Source organism: Styela clava, chromosome 10 (assembly GCF_964204865.1).
Source record: "Styela clava chromosome 10, kaStyClav1.hap1.2, whole genome shotgun sequence".
Taxonomy (NCBI): Eukaryota; Metazoa; Chordata; class Ascidiacea; order Stolidobranchia; family Styelidae; genus Styela; species Styela clava.
Window position 1 is genome coordinate 15,393,234 of NC_135259.1, and position 19,913 is coordinate 15,413,146.

The window sequence follows — 19,913 nt, forward strand, 5'->3', positions numbered from 1 at the left end:
TCTAAATAAAATTTATAGCCTTTCCTAGAACACATACTGCGGGTGTACCAAATTTCTTTACTCAGGCTTCGAGCCTGTTAGAGGAAACTGAAATATGGCTCCAATCAAAAAGGTGCCGAAGGGGGCAATGCAAAATTGAAATCAAAGCCACAAATTTAGTTTGTGTTCGTAGAGCATGCAATTTTGTGGCCCTCTACAAATTACTTGCTCACAGCTCTCTCCCAAATCAAGCGTTATTCAGACCCAAGACAGCATGGGGTATTTTCTTAAACAATAGGGCCCTAGCTCATCTACAGTTCACACTCAAAACAATGCGGAGATTAAATTATCAGATTTATTTCATCAGAAAATGAAAGTTAAGATGCTTTGTAATAGTAGAATAAGTTTCAAGCTGTGACATAAGCATGAAAAAATACATAATTCCACAGAACAAAGATATATTCTCTCCAATTATGTTTTTGTCACACCCACCTGAGTTTGTTGACTAAAATTATTGGATGGCTATAAACAAACTGCATACTGTAATAATGAAGTAAATCACAAATGATCCTACATCTGGGATGTGAAGGCAAGGAAAATCTACTCAATTCTTAGTTCAGACTCCAGATCATGATGAATTTGACTGTGACTCCGGGTTTTAGATTTGAAATCCACTTTCGAAAACATAGGCGTTTGTGAACTTTTAATAGAATGTTAGTTTTAGGACTGTTAAGAAAACTTAAGGCTGACTTGTCTGAATTCCAACTCCGGGAATTCACATCAAACATTTCAATTATGTTAAAGTAGTTCTCAGCAAAAAGGAATCTTACAATAGAAATACTGATTTCTTTCTGTAACAACATAACAAAAAACAACAAAAAAGAGCGACCTTTTTGAAACAAGAAGAAAATATATTGATGTATAATATAGGCAATGTAATCTTATTTACAAAATATAATACTTTAACTTGCATTTGAAGAAGATAACAAAATTTACATATCACGCCACGACTTGGGTTTGAAGTGTAGATGCTTGGTGTCATTATTACAATAATTGCGATGGGTAATAAACAGTCATGGGAGTAAATGGAACAACTCGCACCGGTAATGACTTGAGGAAATTTGCCCTGGAGAGAATAGGTGGCTTTGATAGTTTTAAGTGATTTATCAATGATTTTACTGAAAGTCTGTTGTATGTAATTGAGACGGTAAGATACTGGTTTCCATATTGCAGCCTCAAAACAATCAGAGTTCAATATTCTAACAAATATGGTGTGAATAAGAATTGGCTAAAAATATTTAGCGGTCACCAGATCAATCTTTTAGAAATTATTTATTCATAGATAGGTCGTTGAGAATAACGCGACTTGTAACTTCTAAAAAGGGCCATAGTTTCAGAGCATATATCTGTGTTCAAATAACATTTTCTAAAAGCTATTAATGGAATCAGAGACTGTTATCAGGCATGGATATCTTCATTTACAATATGCTGTACCTGTTGGAAAGCTTGATCAATATTTTTGAATGAGCAGTATCAGCTTGTGAAAATCGATGGTGGTACATATAAAGTATTGGACTGATCCCTTATTCAAGATTGTGGTGGCAACATGTTATGGCGATCGCTTTCAATTGTGTGTTGTGTTAAGCAGTGCGATATCCAGGTCTTGATAATAAAATAGAGAAAAGAAGTTCAATGATGACAGCCTCCTGTTCTACAGGAACACTGTTTGCAGCACTATGTATTGTTTGTATTAAATGTTCATCAAGAGCATTCATGCATGGTGTTGGCAGGTCTTTCAATCCACTTCCTGCGACATATCCAACCTAAAAATTGAAATTTTGTCTTTTTTAAATACGGAAACCATTTTTTCTCCAGAACTGGAGATCTGCAGACGGAGCTACCAGGAATCTTAGTGGTTTCAATTCCAAACTGTGTAATAGTCATTTTCATATTAATATTTTTCTCATTCCTTATATAAATAATAATAACTGCATATGAGCATTTAAAATAATACACATGAAACAAGATATTCTGATAGGACAAAAGCCCCTAAAAGGCAATGAATGCTTCAGAAATTGAGTGTTTCCAATAACAATAATGAATATGAGAAACTGAACTAAACTGGCATTGGACAAGCTAAGACTTAGGTTCCATCTGCTTACTGATTGGCTACGGAGCCAAAGCCATGGTCATGGATTACCACAAGAATACTAATAAAATCCACGAAGCAGTTCATATAAAGGGGATTAGTATAAGTTTGATACATTGACTATGCTGATGCAATAAGATGGATTAATATTGACTAATTACCAAATGAATTATATTAATCAATTAAAAATAATTTAATAAACAGGAAATCACAAATTTACTGAGGATGTATCTATTTCTTCTCAAATTGAAAACAATTTTTCAACTTACATTTTCAGGGTGGATCGTAACCCTGACAGCAAGTTTATTTTGCCTGTGTCTTGCTAGTTCATGCAATACTGGAGTTAAAGCTAGGAAACATCCATTTGCTACTTGCTCTGCTAATCTACTCATGTCAAGTGGATCACTCGTACTTGCAAGAAAAAAAACCTGCAACAAGAAAATCATATTGATTAGTAAATAATCACTCATTTGTATAATAATCACATAATCACAATTTGTAACCAGTAACAGGGCTTTATACCGTAATTATACATATTCAGATATCTCTCAGTAAATGTTGAAGGTAAAATTTACTCCTTAATTGTGTTTATGAACTGTATTTTGCATTGTGGTCCAAGTGTAATACAAACAGTGAAACTAGGCTAGACAGACTGATAGTCAACGTCCACATTTGATCATGTAGTTTCCCTCTTCCAATGCAGGTCAAATTTATCCCTGATTTGTGGACCTACTACGTGGTTAAGAACCTCTGCCCTACACCATCCGCATTCTGCAACAATAACTGGATAGCCATTCCTTATACAAATCAGATTGGTAGCCAAACGACAGACTTTCGTATAGTTCAACAACTTTGCTGTACCTGATTCCATCTGAGTGTGTGTTTTCTTCCTTTCTGTTCACTCCTGCCTTGAACATTGAATCCAACAACACCTTCAAACGGAGTTCCATCAATGGGACTAAACATTCTGAAATAGTGAAAATAGTAAACATTAACGAGTTGTTGGGCATAGCAATCTGTTTAAAGTCCTGATAGTGCAGTGATTAATAACTGTTTAAGTAACATTGGTTTTATTCATGTTTAGTGCAATATTGTGATACAATTTCCTAATTCAAATAAGTGGTGAACATACCCAATATTGAAGGCTGTATCATCTTCAACCCATTTCACTTCAATCATTGGCGAATCCTGTGATGTTAGTTCAGACAGATTTGTAAGCTGATGAAATGTAGCATAGAAATACTTTACTATAACTCACAAGTACAAAGTAATGAGAGTGAGTGCTGATTTCAATATCAACAAAATATAATGTGCCATCATCAATAGTTTCATTTACTGCACTTTCAAATACTAAGAAATAAATGCACTAAGCAGGAAACCGGACATAATTAAGTTCAATTTTGTATTTGAGTTTGATACACAATACATGCATTCTTCACAATAGTAAAGGAAACCTAGATTTAAAATGAGAAAACCAAAATATAAAATTCAGAGAACCAACTACCTCTGTTAATGAAGACGAATGAGCATCAGGTCCCATTTGCAATCTGAAATCTTCCATTGATCTTAATGAAGCTCTTAGTTCCTCCATTTTTTCTGGCAGAAGTTGGATCATAATTCCATCTGCACCAAAAATATCGAATTTAAACAATGTTCCCATGTAAAAGATGTGGAGAAAATTTGATCTTACCTTCTACTATTGCACATTTTGCTTTGTTACTTCCATCAGATTTTAACGAACCATTGAAAATAACAAAAGCAGCTCCTGTATTTGAGGCTTTGATGTCCTGTAAATAAAAAGGGGATATTATTAACTATTTGCGATGTGATGTTTTTTTCTGCGTTTGAGTAAGAGGTTAAGTATTTAAGTCATCAAAAGTGTTCACTCTGACTATAAATTCTGTATTGATGGTCCAGACCAGCGTTTCCCAAACTGTTTCGGTCACGGAACACTTGCACTTTTTATCTCGCATCGCGGAACACCAAAAATTGAAAGAGTAAAATTGATAAAGAAAAACGGTATAATGTAGCGGTTCCCAATCTCGTCGCGAGTTGCCAAATGCAACCACCAGAATTATGTTAAACATAACTAAAAAATGATTGAATATTTTGCTTATTGCATTTGATACAAATGTTTTATTGTTTATTAATCTAAATGCAGTGTATATAAATCAATTCATTCATTTTATCATTCTATGTCGTTTACTTTCCCTATCTTAGTGTTTGCCTCTAATGTAACGTCTAATGAAGATAGAAGTACTTGCAGCAGTTTATTTATCTACTTAATAGAGTTTAGCAAAAATTAGTAATTTTTTCAGTATTTCAAGGTAAAACCAGGCAAAGGTGGAGGAGGAATAGCCACGGTTATCGAAAATTCCACTACCCCACCCTAATTAGTTCACTTTAGGTCGACGGTGACCGCGATATCGAAAGGTCAGTTGGGCGACCCAGTTCACGTCCCATAGACCGTCATGGCGACCATTTTAGACGTGTTTTTAATTCTTTTTCCACGGAACATTTCGAAGACGCTCGCGGAACACTAGTGTTCCCGGGAACACAGTTTGGGAAACACTGGTCCAGACTATGAAATAACTGCATTTGCACCAAGAAAATTTTTATATATCCACTTTATTTTGCAGGAAATTCTGGGTTACGATATGACCTTCTCAGTTACTGGTAAAACCGTTGTATCCAGCTTCACACTTTCAGAGAAGTAAAACTACAATTTGGACTTATGAAAATTAAAAAAAATTAACTCAAATGTCTGACTCAAAAGCCCCTTGTAAGCTACGGACGAGGTGAGATTGACAATGGATATTATTGTTTATGTCAAAATATCTACACAAAACAAAATATCACATTTTTTATTGCATAGAAAAATCTGATTTCAAGTATGAAAAGAGTTTTTTTCAAAAGATACAACTATATTGAAGCTAATATCTAACCTTCATATTCAATATCTCTGTGTGATAACTTGAAGTATTTTGATCCTGCACACATACAAGATGAGATTCACATGGCCCATCACATGGTGCTCCCATCTCATCCTGTGTTCGAATTTTCGGACCAAAAGTTCCGGTTCCGATGGCAAGGACAGATTCATTAGAACTGTTCATTATTTTAACTGTGTCGGTGAATCTGTAATACCGTAAATAATATTTTTCAATAAATTTGATATATTGCACATTAAAATCAAGGTGTAATGGCATTACAAGATAGAGATCTTGAGTTCAAGTCTAGTTAGTTTTGCCATAATTCCAAGTTGTTCTAGTCCAAAAGGTTGTCTTTATTGTGAATCATATTATAGTACTTTTCTATGTCCTAAATACTGCCTATATGGATCCTTGTTCAGAAGTGATGGTATGAAAATACCCTAGAACAACAGAGTAATACTCAAATGGACAGAAGAGCAGATTGATTGATTGTACCAATTAGCATATAGAAGTGTGCCCATGAATCACAAAAAGAAGCAAAATTTAGGGTGAAATATTGTGCCCCAGTGGACTTTGGATTTGATAGTAATATAAAAGTAAGCCTTTTAGCCTCTTTGGGAATTGAAGATTTCAAATCGGATAGTCCTTAATTGGTCAATTGATTAGTTACTAGTTTTTCCAAAGCAATCAGCCTAAACACAGTAATACAGCATACTTAGTAATGCTACAAAGTACCTGTTGCATGGTATTTGAACACTGACGTTTCCATTTGCTGTTGCAACAACCCTCAGACCTGGCACACTGACGACACGATATTTAAAATTTCTGAAATCACATAAAATTCCTAGAATAGTGTGACCTAGTTCGTGATATACCGGTTGACGTTGCCTCACAGAGAAAAGGGGACATGGATATTCTGAAATAAAAAATCAATTTAATGGAATTAGTGAACTTGCTTAGAACAATTCAATGTTTAAATTGAGAAACTTCTAGAACTCCGTAAGTTTTGGAAAAAAAGTAATAGTTTAATGTAGGTATAGTAATTACTGAAAATAGTGGAAGCAGCAGAAAAAAATATATATTTCGGTAAAGAGGAAACAGCTTGTAGACCTCAGCAAAAAGGTGCTTTGATAATTGGGAAACAAGTGGAATGCTCTCAGCCCTTGCACTCACTGAGTGGATTGAGATAGGAGGAAAATTTTTTTTGACTACAGTAGTCAAAACTGATTTTCCGAGCACCAGACAGATGTTTCTGAAAGAAATGACAAGTTGGAATTGCGCCTACCAAATAATTTTGACTTGAATTGTTCCAAGCTTCACGTCAACACTTTCTACTGCCAGTTTTGTCACAATAATAAAATGGTTGAAGTGTTAGACTTCTGTTGGCATCATGGGTTTAAACCATACCCAACACGATAATAATAAATTGAGTGGGCAATTCTAGACCGGAAAGATTTGGAGTGAGAGTAATATAAAAGCATTCTTTACAAAAAGGGATAAACCCTCTCCTAGAGGCAATACTGAGCTCACAAAAAATCATCACTACTCTTTCTGATATCCTTCGAAGTTTCAGAAGATGGACTTGAGAAAGCTTGTATAACAATAAGATTTTCATGTCTGTACTGACTAGTATCATTTATGTATCGAGTCAATATATTTTATACGCTATTTTCTCTTTATCGATAATCCTTGTTTGTGTATTTTCATCTGTAATTCAATATGGGTGATTCCAAAATCTGGAATGATTCAATAAACAAATATAGAATTATTCTTAACCCAACCTTAATCATGTGAAAGAAACATTATATTCAGATTGCTTACGTTTCGTTTCCATCCCGAGCCGTAGCATCAACCTCATTGGAAATAAAGTAGCCCATGGAGCTTCTGTTTTTTGTACAAGTATTGCAAATAACATAGATCTTATGGCTAGGTCATCTTCAGTATTATTCAATTCACCTGAGAATAGAAAAGCTCAATTTTATTTATAGATCAGAAAGCGTATGCCAGAGTCTAAATCGGAATTATTGTGAGCAAGTGCTGGCATATACTTTTTTTCGAATGGTTCGAACTTTGGGAGTCTGATGTAAATTTTCCCAGACTCTCCATCACTGGTTGTTGGAACCCTAGGTACATAGTGAAGTTTGAATTTTTGACAAGATGAAAGTATCAATAGAATACTCACAGTAGTTACTACTTACAGTCTAGAATTTGATGTGAATTATTATCAATGACTTCTTTTTTGGTTCTAGAAATGAGTTTGTAAAAGCAGGTTTGTATCCTGTAGGGCAGGGGTTCCCAAACCAGGGGTCGCGACCCCAAAGTGGGTCGGAGGGATAAGTAGGTAGGGTCGCAAACAGGTCATGGGGTCACTGAGGTATGGTAGAGGATGGATGTACAAATCGACTAAAGATTTGACAAACCATGTTAAATTTAGCAGTTTGTACCATGGCTCACTGTAAACAGGCCCACAAGCATCGCTCTACGCTTATACAATAGAAAATGTAAGGTGCTTATTGTGACATCAGTGTATGGTTTTACCTTATTTTTTACTTAATGATAATACCACCTAAGACCAAACTAAAAAAGTCCAGTGAAAGAAGCTCTAAAGTTTCAGGAAAAATATATATATTGTCCTGGGGTCGCACTGGACACTTGAAAGTTGTTTTTGGGGTCGTCCTGAAAAAAGCTTGGGAACCCCTGCTGTAGGGGATAATAATGTGCGAGAGGATTGTTGATTCCTTAAAATCAATAACTGGCTATCCCCATACCTGACATAGACTGGTAAACGAACAAGAGGCCGTGGTTTGCAATATGAATAAGCCATCTCCTCTCGGGATAAATATTTAAGTCCTGTCTTTGTGCCAGGAATCAATAATGTTAACAGTTACCAAGCAAAAGTAGTTATTTCATATATAAGTGCATACCAGAAACATGTTTTAACTTTCTTTTCAAGCAGCTGAGGCCATCGAGTGGTTGTGAAGACGCTTGTACGAACATGAAGCCAGCATTTTCCTTCTTTCCAAATAATTCATCATTGTCATCAAACCTTCAAGATTGCAAAAACATAGTGTCACAAAATCATAATTTTTTTATAAATCATAATTCAGTTTTTGCAATTATCAATTAGATATCTATAATTGATCTATTGCGATAAATTTTTCCAAGCATTTGAAATCATTTTCTTGTATTTCGAATTCATTACGAATTAGATTCGGTGAATGGACAAAACAGAAAATAATTTTCAAAATTTCTTATGACCGTCAGAATGACTACCCACCCAGCAGCAATTATCCACTGATTTTCCATTTTGGATGATAATTTTAAATTCCAATTTATAAATAATATAAATCCCAATATAAATACAAAAAGCTCACCCAAGCATAGTAACAGGCATAAAATCAGTTGTATTAAACATCTTTCCTTTTCTAGCTCGATCAAAAATGCAAGTGAAAAAAGTGAATGCGTCATGAGGAATTCCTCTATCACCAAGTCCTTCTCTTTCCAATATTAAAGCAACTTCTCTCTGTCCTACTCCATCCATGCCTTTGGACCAGAAGCACCAACACTGACGATTTGCATCTGCAACAATATGTTTTGACAATTACTTCTCAGAATGTTAGCTGAGGGGTTGCATGAGACTAACTCCCAATCCTTCCCCAATACCGAAAGCATATAAAGCAAGGATGATGTTGCATGAATAAAAATACCATACTATTCAATTCAAGAGTCCAGCTGCACACAAACACAAACTTTATTACTGTAACGTTTCGTCAGACCAAAATCAGACTTCCTCAGACAAGCAGTCCACAACAAGCTGTTGTTGTAAATGACTACATTTCTGTTAGTGTACAGCAGGACTCTTGTACATAAATCATAAATTTTATATAAAAAATATTTCTTTACTTGAATCTTTCTTTTCAGCACATTGAATATATAATTAAGTGAATAAATGAATGATTTGCATTTGGTGAATTTAGTAAAAAAAATGAGTCTGTGCTGTGATGGGTGCATGGCCATCGAAACAATATAAATCTTGTTACATAACTTTGATTGCATAACGAAAATATTTTTGATGAGATGTTTCAATGTAAAAACCATCAATATTTCAAGCACATCAATTATTGATGAGCAATATGCTGTCTGTTTAGATTTACTTCAAAAGTTTTTATGTAAAAGCAGGTCAAAGATACCCAAGATATAATTTAAAATCGAAAAAGACATAGATGCAAATTCTTTTGAAAAGTAGTATCCTCCCTGATATATTTCTGAAAATTTAGATTGCAGGCATCAGTAACAGATTTAAAGTGTTGGGTTCAGTGACATTTTATTTGTATGAGTTGATTCATTTTTACAATATTACCCCATGTGGATATGAACACTAAAAATATTGGAAAAATTTAGTCTAATTCGAATTCCACATACAAGACCTCGTTAAGTTGTTATAGATTCGATTGATTGACAAATTAGCTATTTTATTAAAGTGTATTTCCTCCGGGATTAGGATTAGGTATGAAATCTGTGACATTGCCAAATTTCAAAATCTATTCGACACCCCATTCTCCGTATTATAGATTATGTCATCATGTGAAACAGAATTGAACACTTACATACAACAAGAACTAAACAAACCCTAGCTATACCCATCACAGCCTGAAAGAGAAATGAATTGGAGTCTATGAAATAATCCAGGTTCATGCAGAAACAAACTAGTTGTGTTAAATTAGAATGTATTGATGTTGCTTTCTATGCATTGCAAATAAACTTGATCCTAGACTGAAGTTGACTGCGTGTGATTCATACTTACATGATATAAACTGAAGGTTGATTATTAAATTAGGAAAAGCAAATGATTGTGGAGTTGTTCCTCCTGATTCCAGCAAATCTGTTACAACATTCATGTCTGGATTTTCTTGCACGGCAAAGGCACCATTTTCTCCATGAGCTGTTGGAAACCAAATGCAATTTTGTTTTATTTCCATTCTATCATAAAATTTTATCATCATTGTAACCGATTTACTGGTTCAAAACTTCAAACAAAAATCAACTGGATCTAATGAACAGTAAACTTTTTATTTATCACCAAATATTATTCAATGAAAGTTATACCAAGTTATTGTATGAAGGCAAATATTACAACAACTTACCAATGATAATAGGTGGAAGATTGTGTCCAACAACTGCATTAGGATCATTTGTGTGGTGTCCATGCTTTTTTCGTACTCTAGAAGTCGAAATAGAAATGCAATAATGGCATTTACCAATTGCAGAAAATGTCAACAACACAATTCATTCTGTGGCCAGTCAGGGTTTGCATTAGCTATAAAGTGGTGAGTACAACAATAGACATAAATGTCACAGAAGGCAGACGTCATTCTCTCATTTACATAGACAATGTCAATAACAGATAAATTGTAAAAACCCAAAACCCCATATAGCTTAGTAAGCAAAAACATTTGGTTAGCCGTTATCAAAAATTAGCAATTCCAAAATGATCTTAATGTCGAATGCTAATTGCACAGAAACATTAATCATTATCATTAAAATGGAAGTATTATAAATCTTCCCAAAATCACAAATTTACACTATCTAATAAATCTTTTCTTGATTATATCAAATATTAGATTTCATATGGACATCCCTACATATAACATAAGATATTAAATCCATTACAAATATAATCGAACCACATAGCACTGAGCAGTGAATTGGCAAATAAGTAAGTAAAGTAACCATGTTAGCGTTAGCAATTGTACTACAACTTATGCAAAATGGTTTATGACATTATTAATTATTATCGCAAATACAATGCATATATCAGATAGAAAGAAAGGTGCATACTCCCGTAGTATGTGTACCAGGTTAGGGTCAGGTCATAATTTTATTCCGATTTTCCTTATTTTAGTTATATTACGAGTTGGGGACTGTCTGTGTTAGCCAAGTGAATATACCCCCCTTCCCACAGGTTCCAGTCGCTTTACACAACTTGATGTAAAGTAGGCAAACCAAATTAGTTACCTCCATGCTCCATATTGGTACACATACTTCTGGAGCGCCGAAAAGTGAAGTAAAACCAACATACCTGTTCATTCTTGAAGGAGGTGGAGGAGTCGTTGGCATTTCATCTGGATGTTTCGGTCTTGTACCATCAGAAAATCTAACACTTTTGGTATTTGGAGTATTTGATAAAGAACCTTCTACTTCCATCTCTGTGAAATGATTTAAACTGAATTAAAATCAGTTAATAATATAACGTACATAAAGAATTTATCAAATTTAAATGCTTGGAGAATTCATATTGATTTTTTTAAATAAACTTTGGAATGACAGTGTAATAATAAGGGATGGCAATTCTTCCATTTGTATTATTCTACCCACAAATTATATATATTCTGTTGATTGAGTGATTTAATGAATAGATGTAGCCTACTAAAGAAGCACATTCATGCCAATCCAAAGCACAATAACATCAAGAGAAAAGATGCATAGAAGTGTAGGCCTCAATAGATTGATATCAAAATACTATTTCTATTTAGATATTTTCTCTGTTGTTGAAAATGATTTCAGGTAAAAAAGTGAAGAGAAGGGCAGAAGGCATGTATGATGTCTTTCAGTTTATTTCAATTCGGGAGTCTGGCAAACTTTACACTCTGACTCCAAGCCAAGCCATTTGAAAATAACTCCTATTGACATTAAATTTGAGTTCCATTCTAACTCCAGATGGAAATTTAAACTTTGACTGAGAGAAATTTTGAAAATAAAAACTTCGATGTATGCAAGCCTTTGAAAGTTGTCTATTGATAATGCTTAGTCAACTTGATGGTCTTCGCATTTGTCAGAAATTTAGAACTTCTGGAGAGTTTAAAATATTACTAAGACTACAATAACAATAAATGCATGTCCTGTCATCTTACATGCCCTTTATATCTGTCTCTCATACCTATATTCCTCAGACATAGAGGAAAGCGAGCATAAGATACGATCACAAAGACTCGACAATAAATCTAGAAAATAATCATATATTAAATACTGAAGTCCACCAACCTTCTCCAGCATTACTTGAAGGAACATTGATAATTGATGTAGGTCTATCTTGTAATGTCTGATCAGCCATAGTAACTTCCTCTGCTTCTTGGCTAGTTTCAATCGGAAGATTTGTTGGAACTTCTGGAAGAGGATCAGATGGGGTTCTGGCTGCATCTACAGCCTCTTCTGCCGGTGCCATATCTGTAGTAGAGGCTTCTAATGATTGAATGTGAGTTGCTGTAGAAGCGGCTTGGGCTGCTGCTGCTTTGCGAGACATTTCAGCCAATGCATCAGCTGTAAGAATTTTCAAATATGTCATTTTGAGATTAGTATATATCTTATAATAAATAGCTAGGTAGCTACAGCCTAGAGACCGGATTCTTATTAAATCAAAGGTGTTACAATAAATTTTTTTCTTACGATTTCGGACCCCAGTTGGAAATGAAGCTTCATAATATTAGAGTTTTTTTTTAACCACAGATCAATATTTTCAAAACTCAGGCAGCCTTGTCTGATGACGTCCCTTTTCTGGTCTAGCAACTATAAATACCTTTAATTGCTAAGGTGAATTTCTCAATTTTTATGCTCTGTTGTTCTATTCAATCAATACTCAGACAATTTAGATGCTCAACTTATTTATGTTTATACACCCAGAACAATATAAAAATCACAAATTCATAACCACTAATAAAAAATATTATGTACAATATAATTTGCTATTGAACAAAACTTCCGACTGAACACTTCAGATCTTTGCTAGTGTATATTTTATTTAATATTATGGAACACAACCTGAATTATTTACATCCTCATATTATATACAATTGCTTTTACAGCAGAAGAATAATCCAGAAGTCTGAATAAATTACAATTGCTAATAAATATTTTAGAATAAATTTATTTTAAGATACAGAATATTATATTTTACACCATCATCACTTTGACCTAAAACTTTGACCAATAGGCACCTTTCCTATATAAATATCTATTCAAAACTACTCTTCAGTTTATATAGCGACATACAATTGCAGACAGCGTTTTCTATTGTAATTTAAAGTTAACTAAGGAAACAAGAATTACCGTATACTAAATTTGAAACACATGGTAAGATCTTTTTTTAGAAATCACTGTTTTTTTTTATAAAAATTGCCTCATTGAACAACATTGAAATGATAGAATTTTACAATGAAAACTAAGAATATGTCATAAACATTTGCTTGATTCACCAGGTTCTAAATAACTTAAAGATGATTCTATTATGAGATAATTATGTCAGCGTAAAATGTTATTTTTTATAAATTATAAATACCTTACTCAATCTCCCTAATCCAATATTACGATGCAGTAAACTATGTTATAACAAGCATTTTGGCTCGCACTTCCGGCAATTGTGAAGAAATAAAAAAAATAAAATCCTAGTTCTTACCTTGTTTTATTGCCAAACAACACATAGAACAAACCCTTGCTTCTTTGTAATCCAGGTATTTTAACTGGCTTCTTTCATTACAGCATGTTGCACAATATACCCTTCCACAAGCTCGACAATGATGCCTGGAAAAATTAGCTCTATATTACATTTGAACAACCCAATATAAACCTGAGAGCCACTCTTAGGTTGGCTGTATTACTCTCCAAAAATATTACCAATATTGTAATCGTTAAAGCAGACATCAGTAACTCAGGAAGTGGGAAATTGCTGCGATCATAAGCCCTAAAGTACCATTAAAAACAATGAAGCTCAATTTCATAAAAATGTGTCTGAGTTGAACGAGACTTTTAATATAATAAATTAATAAACCTAGTTTCAAAATGCTTTATTGGCATTTTGCATTGTCACTCGGAATATGGCTCCAAACAAGCAACCGCAAGGGATATATAAAGGATCTAATTTGTTCAGCATTGTTCACTGAATTTATTGTGTATTTATTATTCAGTTAGTCATTAGTTATTCATTGGATCCAAGATAGCCACAAGACTAATGACTCATGCATGAGGTCCACGAATCTTGATATTCAGAAGTTTTCATAAGTTTAGATAATCAAAGTTACTAGCAATTGGGTTTCAGATCGACTACTTATACTTATAACTTTTACACAAGTGGATGTGTATGCATATAAAGCGAGTATGCAAAAGCAAGAGTCAAGATAACTATTTTAAGAGATTGCTGCAGACAACACGTGGTAATACATTTTGTATTGTTTCGCTTGACTAAAGTCCGACTAAATTATGTTTATCTGAGGAAGTTTTAGATAAAGAAATGTATTTGTGATAATGTGTAGTAACTAGTAAGGCTCTTTAAATCAAATAAATTTACTATTTCATGTTCTATGAAATTTGATCTTTCAGAATTAAATCGAGTAATTTCAACAAAATAAAATTCATTTATAATATTAGAAATATACAATAATTGTATTCATAATCCCTTATTATTGATTAGAATTGGAATAAAGGCCTATAATCATCTCTAAGAAGCAAAGGAATACTTGTAATACATGGGAAAAGCCATATTGATAAGCTCTTGAATATATTATTAAAAGATCCCACCTTCTCTTTGTAAAAGTGAACTTTGCAGCACAATTACTGCACTGTGGAGCATCATGATCTGGAACCCACTTTGGTTTTGTGTCACCAGGTCGAGTTATAGATTCCAGTATTGCACTTGGCAAAAGTGAAAAGTCATTTTCTGCTTCTGCAGCTTGACTGTGATCTTGTGGCTCGGATTCTTGAAGCTAAAAATAACATGTTAAATTGAGGTGCAATTTAAAATTAAAAAATTTAATATTAAGAGAATTATGTAATAAAAAATGAAATTTTTTTGATGAACTATAGTCTCAGTCAGAATCATTGGAGTAAAATATTTTTTGCATAAATACTCAATCAAATGTGGTCCGTATTTAAGGGTGTAGGAATACATTTTGTATGTCACCTGAACACAATTAATTAAAGGTATAAGCTAACATGTTTCTTGACAACTGAAGAGAAATCTTTAAAAAGAATTGTCAACCATTCAAACCTAATTAATTCCATAAGAGTTTAGCTTGGAGAATGAACAAGAAGATGAAAGAACTTTCCTAGTAATGTGAGTGTCAAACAAAAACAAAACACAATCATCCAAACCCGTCAGTTGATCATTTTGAATTGACAAAATGTAAGATCCCGTTTTGTCACTCACTTCTAAACTAACATTAAATTAACGGCCATAAATATTAGGTTAATAAAAATTTGGTGCTCCCGAAATATGCGAACCAAGATGGCGGACATCGGAACGTAACATGGGTAACAGGTTAGGCGATAATTTTTTTCCAATTTTCCTTATTTTAGTCCTATTATCAGTTCGAAGACTAGCCAAGAGCCTCCCGTAGTATTTATACCTAAAATTATGGCCTAACCCTAACCTAGTATACATATTACATTCCGATGTCCGCCATCTTGGTTCGCATACTTCGGGAGCCCCAAAAATTATTTAGATAAATTATGATTCTTATTGAACTGACAGTATAAATGAAAGACACTACAAACAACACTTACCATAGAGGTTTGCTCTTCCTGATTAATCTGATGGCCTAAAATGAAAAAAAAAAGTTACATGTGAAAAAACAAGAGATAAACTTCATTGTTTGCCTTGTTCAGAACATGAAATGCAGATATACCAATGTAGCAAATAGCAATGATAAAATTATTCAGGCTTGCAAATCTGTTCCTACCCAAAGGCTACATATATCATATTACCAGTTAACCCTATGCAAACAAAACAGTTGTAATGCAAACTGGCATCTGAACAACAATGAAAAATGATAAAAGTTGCATTACGCTATGTCACAGGACCCAAAAACGCATCATTATATATTGTCAATATTGTGATTGGTGGGTATGTATTGATCATATATAACTGTCCCTGTTTGCCAACTGAATATGTCATATCACATAAATACATTTATCGGTTTGTGTTTATGACTTATGAGAATAACAATGTTTTTAGATTACAGTAATGGTCAATTGGAGATTCATTTTAATACTTATCGATTTTAATCGGTAAGTATGTTGATAGGTATTTGTCTGTTTGTCTGTCTGTTAGATGCACGCGATATCTCACGAAATCGAGATTGGATCTGCTGCAGATTTTGCATGTGCATTCATCATATCTCGTACTAGAAGCCTATTGATTTTGGGCGAATTATGTCGTATAATTAACGAGTTATCAATTAATTAGTGATGGGACACAACACACAAGGTGTCACTATGGAGTAAGAGCGCTGTTTTGGGGGATCCCCTAACTTCCGATCGATAAGTCTTCGGTCTCTGACCGATATTCTCGTTTACTAGTTGGTACTGATATTACCATCTTGACTGACTTGATCACACCACTGGGACACACACAACATATCACCATAAGATTAAAGCAGTGGGTCTCAACCTTTTTTGGAAAATCGTCTCTTTACTATTTTAAAACTCTATATTCCTTCCCCACCAAGCAACTACTTTGTTTATTCAATTGTTAATGGATCGCTACTATCAGGTGCAAGTCGCACTCCCTCTTTTGAACAGATTAAGTAGTTCATAATAAGAGTATAAATAAGTATATTAATAAAGTAATGATGAAGAACTAAAAAATAATAGTAATACCATAGCAAATACGAAGCAAAATTTCCCCTGGTTGGAAAGTATAGGATTAAAGGATGAAATATAAGTAATTACCTGTTGGAGGTCTCAAATGCTCAGGTGACATAGCTTGCTCATAATTTGCATGCATTTCTTGAGTGTATGGAGGGGGCGGTGTGTTGGGATATTTAGATCCATTTTTTGGGGCTTGTTCTATTGACTCGATATTTAAATGAAGTCTTTCATTTTGAGAGTGATGTTCAGATTCAGAAATCTCCATTCTGGATGGTTCGAGCCCTTGCACTTGAGCTGTTTTTCTTCGGAGAGGAAACGTTGGAGATCCTTGTTGAATCATTTCACCATTGTTTGTTGCATTGTTTCCACCAACAGGTATCGCTACAGGAATTGCATTTACAGGTGGAGCATCGATACCAAACTGGGTTCCCACAATATTTTCTCCAATAGAAAATCCAGAATTTAATGTATTTCCAGGTACATTTATACTATTATTGGTAGGCAGATCACTGTGTACAACAGACACTGCAGTCTCCATATCTGACAAGTTTTCTGCTGTACCAATAATAGGAAATGACGCATCTGCTCCACTGGTTATCCCTGTATTATCCCTATCTGGGTTGATTGATGTTCTGCTATCCTCTTCTTCCATTTCTGCAAGAAACTTTTCAAATTCTTCCTCTGTAACTGCAACCTCTTTCATAAATCCAACCGACAATTTTTCTTGCTTTTCAAGATTGGTTTGTACAAGAGCAACATCACGATTTTTAATAACAGGGACGACAACATAATTTTCATCGTCCATTGGAAGAGGTTTAATTTCAGAGGCACCTGTTATCATTGTGTCAACCTGACTTGGCAAAGGATTTGTTTTTTTAATGGGAACCTTCGAATTTGGTTCAGCTGCTTGGTTGGCAATTTGCACTGGTTCAATATTATCAATTTGTTTGGGAGGATCAATATTGTTTTCCATATCATAAGTAAATGCTGAAAGTTCAGGTTGTAATGAATTTCCAGTTGGTGTTTTGTTATACATGTCCAATAAAAATGGATTTGGACCTTGGTATCCGGGAGGGGAAATGGGTAACCCATTACTAACTGGAGATAAAGTATTTTCATTTTGTCCCAGTTTATCCATATTCTCCCAACTAAAAATCCCAGATGGCTGCATTTGCGCTTTAGTATCATTATTCAATCCCCCATTGGGCGGTAGCAAATCAATATTAAATGGATTTAAAGGTGACAACATCCCATTTGTACCAATATCTGGATTTTCAGGATTTTTTGGCGTTTTGATATCTGGTGCCGCACCAAATAATTCCATCAAAATTTCAGAATTTGTTTGATTGATTCCTTGATCAGAATCAATCATCTCTGATTTATCTTCATTATTAACAACAACAAATTCCTCGCTTGTTTGACCTTGCTCAGAGATGGGAAGAGGCACTGAGACATGTATTGATTTAGGATCGATAATAGGCACATTTTCAGGAGGTAAATCTTTCACATTTGAAATGTCCATGTTTAATTTTTCATTCTGTTCTTGTTTATTATCAGGTTGTGATTGATTCATATTTTCACCTTCAGGCATTTCGGTAGATGATACACTATCTTGTTCTATTTTTGTTACTACATGCTCTGGTATTCCATTTTTCAATTCTGAATCATCATTTGAGTTTTGAATATCAGAACTTTGTGATTCCGAAACATAGTTTCTTATATTTGAAACATCACTAAGTTCCAATGTCTTATGAGGTAAATGGTTGTCCACCAAAGTTACAATTGATCCATTCTCAACTGTAGTATCCAATGTTTTCCCATTCTCAGTTTTGAAAGAATCTGAAAAAAGAAGATTGATTATGAAGTAAAATAGGTATGACACTAGTGCAAACAATTAGGCCATTGTCCAATAGCCTTAAGTGACACAAACCAATTCACGAAACGAGGAAAACCAGGCAATGCCAATGAAAAAAAAAAAAATAATGGGTAAACATGAGTTTTTTACATACAATTCCTTTTCATGCAGGTCTGAAGAAGTACACACAGTGCTTAAATTACGCAAAACAAAAATTTGATCTGAAAATAAATGCTGTAACTGCTTGAATAACACCAAACAAAGCCCAAATTTTTATTCATTTTTAAATAAAAGTCAGTCTTGCGTGAAACATTATGGGTAACCTATTTGGCATTGTACATACCTGCTTAATTGAAGATTAAGTGGGTTTGATTTTAACCACATGTGTCAGTCAAGAATTTCATTCCATGCCAGTCTCGGCGATTATTGCAAATCACTTGTTTGGGGTTATTGAAGGAGTTATGGCTGTATGGCGTTTACTTCGCTAGACCGGAATACACCCTAATCTGCCGTGCCAGCACAGTTACACAGTTAAGTCTAAGGCTTCAACCACTATGCCAGGGTGGTCCAAGGTTGTCGGCTTCGCGGGTCACAAAATTATTTTTGCATTGTTCACGGGCCACAATAGTGCCAAGAATAGGTAAACAGTGCAATACAAAACAAACACTTTTATTGTGCAAACACATAGTTATCAAACATAGCCATCCCAGGCTAATAGAATCCGCATTCGATTTTTAGTTTCTTATGATGCCTATTTTGTTAGCATATTTTCCCGACCAAAAAGGTAGAAAGCCAGGTAATAATTTAGTCTGCCAAGCAAATCATCAACCCTGCTAGTTGCCTCAGCTAGCAATAACACTAGTCAATTCAGTGACATTATTGATGTAACAATATGTCAAAAGATTTTTCTGATTATTTTTATTACGAAACAACACAAAATGCGATTTTTTGATTACTCTCCGACTGTGACGCGGGCCACAGATAATAAAGCGGCGGGCCACATATGGCCCGCGGGCCTGGGTTTGGACCACCCTGCACTAGGCCACCATTTCGCCCAAAATATATTTGAATTCGTTCAAATATTTTCTGGCATATTAGATGATTATTAGTCTAATAAAATAGTAAACATAAGACAATAAGAGCTGAATCAAATCAAAATAATCTACTAACGACTAGTCATAATTGGCTCCTCTTCTTCATTTTCTTCAAAGTCATCCAACAATTGATCCAAATTACCAGCAGTTTCTAGAAGGGAATCCATTCTTTGTATATTCTAAAAAGCTCCTACTGCATAATATAACCTAAACAATAGAAAAATGAGAGAGAACATTACAAACAAGGCTATTCAGCTATTAGAGTA

The 19,913-nt window shown here is 34.2% G+C and overlaps 1 protein-coding gene across 3 annotated transcripts; it reads right to left on the bottom strand.

Annotated features, from left to right (window-relative positions):
* Positions 1 to 320: 320 nt before the first annotated feature.
* On the bottom strand, positions 321 to 19,913 carry LOC120337504 (zinc finger FYVE domain-containing protein 16-like). Of its 3 annotated transcripts, none has more exons than XM_039405298.2 (20): positions 19,724 to 19,911; positions 16,780 to 18,537; positions 15,613 to 15,647; positions 14,629 to 14,813; positions 13,511 to 13,635; positions 12,103 to 12,378; positions 11,141 to 11,267; positions 10,206 to 10,282; positions 9,866 to 10,003; positions 8,436 to 8,640; positions 7,986 to 8,107; positions 6,883 to 7,017; positions 5,797 to 5,977; positions 5,074 to 5,266; positions 3,819 to 3,915; positions 3,633 to 3,751; positions 3,261 to 3,346; positions 2,990 to 3,095; positions 2,398 to 2,556; positions 321 to 1,802 (listed from the first exon to the last, which is right to left on the bottom strand). In XM_039405298.2, exons 1-20 carry the CDS (start codon positions 19,812 to 19,814, stop codon positions 1,620 to 1,622), a joined length of 4,398 nt encoding a protein of 1,465 aa, XP_039261232.2. In that variant the 5' UTR covers positions 19,815 to 19,911; the 3' UTR covers positions 321 to 1,619. The 3 variants fall into 3 exon arrangements, with proteins under 3 accessions (XP_039261232.2, XP_039261233.2, XP_039261234.2); XM_039405299.2 differs by having other exon boundaries at positions 3,261 to 3,316; positions 19,724 to 19,910; XM_039405300.2 differs by lacking the exon at positions 321 to 1,802 and having other exon boundaries at positions 2,402 to 2,555; positions 2,988 to 3,095; positions 19,724 to 19,913.

Coding starts and splice junctions, on each gene's coding strand:
- LOC120337504 (XM_039405298.2), bottom strand. CDS start 19,814: ATGGATTCCCTTCTAGAAACTGCTGGTAATTTGGATCAATTGTTGGAT. Junction 5,267..5,796: donor GTTCAAATACCATGCAACAG/GTACTTTGTAGC, acceptor ACGGTATTACAG/ATTCACCGACACAGTTAAAA. Junction 3,916..5,073: donor CAGAGATATTGAATATGAAG/GTTAGATATTAG, acceptor TTTTATTTACAG/GACATCAAAGCCTCAAATAC.